Consider the following 7,387-nt stretch of genomic DNA (forward strand, 5'->3'; position numbering starts at 1 on the left):
AAATGAGTAAAAAGACTAATTGTGAATTATTTGAAGGTGCAGAAGTGTTTATTTTTATTGATACTCCAAGTTGATACAATGATGTGAATAAAGAATTTGTGAATACAGATTTATTTCAGTGAAAAATCAGTATATTTTTGATATATGAAGCCTCAATCCCCCTTTTGATTCTCCTTTGCCCCCCCCCCCCCCCCCCCCTTTTATAGCTGTTCAAAGGACAATCATAACGGCGTTGTGATTCTCTGTGCGTATCCAGTGCCAATAATATCGCTTTTAATGCTCCGATCTTCTTTATGGTGGAGTTTACTAATCAGGTTGCATTCACTTCTTACTGAGCTTGGGATGGAGCTTCGCTCTTCTTGGGTTTATTATCTTCTTAATGAGTCTTGGGCTATTGGGCTGGATCCTTGAACCGGTTATGGAGTGGGATGAAATCCACCTCCAATAGTAGCCCCTCCGGAGTCCTGCGTGTCTCGAGTTGTCATCCAGGTTTGATGCTGATTCCATCTTTGGTGTTGCATTCATGACCGGTGGTTTATGATTTTCAAAACCAACGTAAGTGGTTTTTGTTGTAAATGAAGTGTTGGAGAAATACTTCTGTTATTATTACTGTCGACCAGAAGGTCCATATATATACAAGGTATTAGACCGTCATAAGATCATGTTTATCCTAACAAGATAAGGATAAGGATAAGGATAAACACTATGTTACAGATATACATGGAATATATACTAGATAAACACATAGTCTCTGGTTGTCTTTATCATGTCCCGGATTGGGCCTGCAGTACGGGCTGGTCCATGGTCGATCATCATTTGGTTTATAACACTCCCCCTTGATCGACACATCCGGTACAGGTTCGTTGCATGCTTAATGTTGCCTCATTAAAACCTCTCCTGAAAAACCCCAAAACTAATGTAGCAAAATGGGAAACCAAGGACATGAAAAAGAATACAACACATGAACTCCCCCAGATGAATGCATCACTGTAGTAGACGCATTCCCATCTGGTATCCGAGTCTTCTTGAACGTTGAAGTTGCCTATGACTTGGTGAAGATGATCAGCTGGATTCTCCTTGAATGAACTTGTAAGTCTTGGATGAACAGATGGTGCTTCAAACGGTGCTCGGATGGACTTTATAATCTGCAATAAAACTTTACTTGCAGGTCCTTTTTCATGTCCCACGGATTCTCTTTGGTTATATGGCTTTCCCAAAACGTGGACATTCAATATATATTGAGTCATAGACCCAGAACACATATGAACAACTTTACTTCATATCTTTCGTTCATTCGGACTTATATCTCTTCGTATGTGCCAATGGCTTTATCCATTGTAACCAATCATTCTTTATTTTCTTTTGTCGATCCATGTTGAGCTATAGACCTTGTCTATATTCGTTCATAATCATGAGTGTCTAAGGTCATACCATCAATAATTATTTGCTGCAATGAAACTCATCACACAATGAATTCGCAGTCATACACTCATGTCCTTTGTACATGGTTATCGATCTTTTCTTGCTTTAGCAATGCTTATAATCATTAAGCCACGACCAGACATCCTTCTGGTCACTATCCTGGTTTATGGTTCTCACTTAGGCGTGCTGACACACACACACACGGCTATGATTTTTCTACAGACTTTCCATATGTAAAACATAGCCTGTTTAATCAATCGATAACTTGTATCATTGAACCTTTGAACCATTAAACCTTTTTTCTCTCAGTTGGTCTTTATTATGATCACAAGGAATTATAATATTTTCTGTATGGACTGACTGTACTAAGTAAATACTTAGTCTTTCATATTACTTACAGCTGCTGTATATTACAATCCATAAACAACTTAGGAACAAAGCTTGTTCTATGAGAATTTCTTTCTCATATTTCTATGGTACGTTGATACCTTTATCCAGTGATCCATTTGCTGCTTACTACACCATTATTTCTTTAGTAAATATCCAGACAAAATTAAACTTGATTTTCTGTAGTAGCATCCACCATATAGGAGCATATCTCTTTATAAATTGTTTCTTGGTCCTTGTGAGTATCCTTGTGTAATCAAGCTATACTTGAACGTTATTTAGAAGGAACATGGACACACTATACCATGTGGTCATGTCCTTTAATCTCACGAAATTTCTTATCTCACAAGATCCATTCACTGGTTTCTTTCTTAGATGGCTTTTCTGTATGTACATGGTTACTACGCCCATCTGTCTTATAATTACTTTGAATTCTTTGAACACCCCACGTCCCTATATAGGTTTTATGAGTACTCTATGTGGGTTCATGATCCTCAGGTTATATCCTTCAAATCCCAAGTACTACAATCTTTTATGAGCTCTTATGTATGTAAATACATCTTTGGTGTTAACACTCTTTATCTTTAGTTTCATACTGTTCCAGACATGATCTAATTAGATTTTGAGATCTTATTATCCAAGACCTTTATACCTTGCAGTTTGGCGTCCCAAACTACATGGTCTGGTACCTTAGATGTGTGGTTGCGCAACCTTATTTCTCTGTCTGAACTGGTTTCTCTTATGAACTCGGATTTGTACGATTCTGAGCACCTTTCATTACTTTCCGAGGTTCCTTATTATTTGGAACTTATTTGTCTATCTCTAATAGACATTGTAGCAACTTGATTGTGTCTCTTAGACATCAAATTCGTGGTGCTTAAGCTGGTATGACATAGTCATTTTTTCTTTTCGGGTCAGTGTGTCTGGCATATATTTCTGCTAGCTTTTATATCTTTTGATCATATTCTTTTAGAACGTCTAGATCATAATCTTTGGTCTGAGGATCTTGCCAAGACAACTATGGTTGATACCATTATATTTCTCTTTTACTCTTTACTCTTTATCAGCCTGATAACTTTCTCCTTTCAAAGTTGGATAATCAGATTACTATCTTTTGTAATCTGTGTTCTTGGCCACTTGATTAAATCATCCATGTTTGGCACAAGATACATTATAGTTTCGTGGAGGAAGTCTTATTTATCTAATATATATTCCCAATCCTCATCTGAGGTTCCATCTTAAATGGCACACATATATGTGGTGGAATATTCGTATTTTCTTAAGATGGTTTGTGTATATGTCTGGTTTATGACCCTTAATCATTCAGAGGTGGGAATGTCTATGCTTACATGTATGGCCTGATGTAAATCAATATTTATATACATAATGTCCTTAAGCTTTAGGCTGGACGTGGGTGATGTACCATTAGTGAGAGCTTTAAAGCTTTCCAGCCGTGTATATTATGGTTGTAAACCATGGAATCCGAATTTATGATATGATCATGGACTGTGGGTTTTAGTCCTCTCTCCCCCTCATGAACATACTCATAATTTCGTAGTGCTTAGGACAGTGGAGCCTTAATTATTTTAGTGATTTTCCCTTTTGTGTACTTATAACACATTGTGAGATTTTATGGGATCACTTTTGTGCCTTAATTAATTTTTCATCATGTTTTGGATCAAGATGGCTAATCTGGTCATGCCATAAGTGTTTATTTCGTGGTGAACCATACTGGTTACCATGGCTTTATGCCTCTTTCATACTGATCCTTAGCATAGAATAAATCAGTAGAAAATATGGGTATAGGCATTCATAATGCTTTTAGGCGATTTTTCAAAAATCTGAAAGGAATCGTATTTTCTTTGCAAACTGGTTCAATGTAGAAAACATTGATTTTTTTTTTCTTTATAACTCAATGGGTCTGAATAATGTCGTGTCTTTTGCCATTGTCAGTACCAATTAATTGATTTCAAGTGATTGTAGGAAGGTAAAGTTGAACCTATACAATCAAGATGAAGTTAAATCTATGCGAGAAATCAATCTATCAGTGAACAGGCTCATTAGTCTACACCCAACAATTGATTTTATGTGATTGCAGGAAGGTAAAGTTAAACCTATACAATCAAGGTAAAGTTAAACCATGCATGAAATCAACTATCAGTGGACTGGTTATCCTTTTATTAAGGTTTTATTTGTTATTTAATCAAAAATCATCAAGCAAGACCAAGCAAGATAATATAAAAACAAAATCGTTTTTATTATTTCAATAACATAAATGAATAACAAATAAATCAAATCAGATATGAAAACATAAAATCAGAATGTCAGAAAATTATTCAATGTATAATCCGACCTCATGGTCCATGAGTGTCCACTCGGAATCCTCCTCAGATCTCTTCTTATCAAATGTGGCTTTATTAGCTTCAGGGATTTTCATCTCACTGTCTAGTACTTTATAATATATCTCCATGATGTCATTAAACCGTCTGATGTTATCCATCCTTTTCTGCTTCTTTTGCTCAATGTCTAATAAATATGAGAACATGTCATAATAGGTGGTGAAACCTTTGGCCTGATGTGATAACAACACTTCCTCTGAATGGAATGTGTCACGAGTTTTGTTTAACAAATCCTCGTTTGTTACCAATTCACCACATAGTCTAAGACTATAGGTGATTCTCATAAGATCAGAGTGATAATTGTCCACGGATTCATAATCCTGGAACCTTAGAGCTTCCCATTTTTTCTTGGATTCGTGCAACAATGGCTCACAGAATCTAGAATTCAAAAATGACCAGAGATTATGAGGATCATTAACATATCCAAACTCGTCTCTTAGGTCCTCACAGAGATGGTGTCGCATAATCATTATGGCTCTGTGTCTTTCACACGCAAGGGTGTCATTGCCATACTTGATGCACTTCCCAAGTCCTCTAGACTTCAAGACGGCTGAAGTGTTTATAGCCCAATCAAGATAATTATCTCCAGAGAGATCAAGGGCTTTGTAATCTGAGGGTATGAAACTCGACATCTGAAATCATTATTCAAAACAGGTCTTAATCAAGTAATCTTTTTGAAATTTTTCATGCTTCATATCAATGCCACACACGGACCAAAAGAAAAAAAATTTCTAAATGATGCATTTTCTTAAAACCATACGGTTTAAGGTGTGGATCAATGTATTTTTCAGATTTAAGGTCCTCTTATTTCAAACACAAGGTTTCAAGGCCTTTAGGGATTCTATCTTAGATGATCAGGAAAATGTTCCATATTTTCTTCATCCCATTGGATCGGATCATTTAGTATAATGATTTTTTTTTTCAGTTCAGATCAGATTTCTTGAAAACTATGAATGATCTATATCCCTAACAGTCGAGATTTCATGTTCAGTATGCAATATTAGTATGCAAACAATATGCAATCAAGCAAACCAATTCAATCATGAAATCAGGTTAGGGTTTTCGAAAAATATACCATATATTTATTATTATTTTTTTTTCGAAAAATAATCAAATCAGAAATTATTGTGACTTAAAAAAAAAAATCAGGAAGATTTGATTTATTCAAGCAATTTATTATATACTTTTCGATTTAAAAATAAATATATTTTCTCAGATATATCTCTGATATTTCGATTTTAAATATTAAAAAAAATATTTTTTTTTCAATCCTAATCAAGTTCTAGTCGTTATCAATCATCAGGAAAACAAATTTCTCAGACAAGAACAGGAGGTAAAACCTCGGATTAATTTATGAAACCATGATCAGATTTTCAAAAAAAATTATGTAACATGCAGTCCTTAACAGTTCTAGTTGATTCAGATCAGATAAGAACATTAAACAGGACAATAATGATAAGTTTAAGCAAGTAACAGTCGGTTTCTTTCAACATATAGCAGTCAGATTTTAAAAAAAAATTGTTTAACTTTTAATCCTAAACAGTTCTAATGTGAAACTATCATCAGGAAAAGTTTTAAACAATTTTAAAATCAGTTTCAGATTAAGAACATGTTCAAAACAAGTTCAGGTTCGAGATTTTAAAGAGTTTATGGTTTCTGGTTTTATTTTATTTGCAGAGACATGTTGCTAAATATAGCTACATGGCTGCGGATGGGGGTATTTAATACTTTATGGGTTTTAGATGAGTTTTCGATGATACCTGAAAACTTTTGATGGGTTGATCAGTCTATCAGTTAGAGATCTTCCTGGATAGCTGATGGATTGCTCAGAATTATTGTTTTTTGTTGCTGCTTGTTGGAATAAGAGACTGGTATATGGTTGAGAGAGATTTTGGTTTCTGGAACAAATTTTCCGCCTGTATTGTAGCTGAGCGTGAGGGCGCGTCCGAACTCCGATTGATGCGGGGTTAGCGGCGTTGGCTTCGTCTCGTCAAGAGCTTTAATTTGGTATCTGGCTCGTCGTCTGGATCCACCGGAGTTGAGGGATAGAGCTGTTTGAAGTTCGTCGGGAATTAGGGTTTTTACTGCTCGGATTTATTTCTGGTTTTTAGGGTTAGGGTTTATGAGAGAAACGTCGTGCTGATAACGTGTTGTAAATGAAGTGTTGGGGAAATACTTCTGTTATTACTACTGTCGACCAGAAGGTCCATATATATACAAGGTATTAGACCGTCATAAGGTCATGTTTATCCTAACAAGATAAGGATAAGGATAAACACTATGTTACAGATATACATGGAATATATACTAGATAAACACATAGTCTCTGGTTGTCTTTATCATGTCCCGGATTGGGCCTGCAGTACGGGCTTGTCCATGGTCGATCATCATTTGGTTTATAACAGTTTTGTTGTATTATTATGTTTTTTTTCTATAGCTTTATTTTTGGGAAACCTTTAGGATGACATTAAATTTTTTTTATCTTAAATATAACACATAAGTGTTAAATGATCAAAATGTTTTATTAAAGAGGCAAATAAAATGAGGGTAAAATTATAAAATGTCCGAATTAAAAAAATATTACACAAAAATAATTATATTTTTTTATTTTTTTATCTATTATTTTAAATAACTATTTATATTTATATATTTATAAAGTGAGGGTAAAATCGATTTTTACCTCTTTAATAAAATCTATTTTGGTCATTTTTTTTTTATGTGCTATTTTGGTGTAGTGTCTTCCAAGATAAATGCCCTTTTTTGATGATTTTTCAAATTTTTCTTAATCACCAGTATATAGTTCATATATATTGTCAAGAAGCTGGTGATCATTTTGGAACAGATTTGAATTGGGAGCACGTTAAAAATCGTTGGGATTATTAAAAGTTTTTTTTTACAATATGTGTTTGATGAATTCAGAAATCAACGTCTTGGAACAAACATTTCCTGTATGTTATAAAATTCGATGAAATATTTGGTGGTTATACAATTCGATGAAATATTTGGTGATCATTAGAATGTAAGAAATAATAACCATGCCATAAGATTAATTTTTTTTAACTATTATTTCGTATTTGGTTTTAAAATTAATTTTAATTATTTTTCTTAAAATTATTTTTTCATGTATTAAATAAACTTTTATATGTTAATTTTTGCATACGTGGGTTAACCAGTAAAAA

The 7,387-nt window shown here is 34.1% G+C and overlaps 1 protein-coding gene across 1 annotated transcript; it reads right to left on the reverse strand.

Annotated features, from left to right (window-relative positions):
- Nucleotides 1-4,141: 4,141 nt before the first annotated feature.
- On the reverse strand, nucleotides 4,142-4,840 carry LOC125587215. The gene has a single exon (XM_048757421.1). The coding sequence runs from the start codon at nucleotides 4,838-4,840 to the stop codon at nucleotides 4,142-4,144; it is 699 nt and encodes a 232-aa protein (XP_048613378.1).
- Nucleotides 4,841-7,387: the final 2,547 nt, after the last annotated feature.

This window comes from Brassica napus, chromosome C5 (genome assembly GCF_020379485.1).
Source record: "Brassica napus cultivar Da-Ae chromosome C5, Da-Ae, whole genome shotgun sequence".
NCBI classification, from domain to species: Eukaryota; Viridiplantae; Streptophyta; class Magnoliopsida; order Brassicales; family Brassicaceae; genus Brassica; species Brassica napus.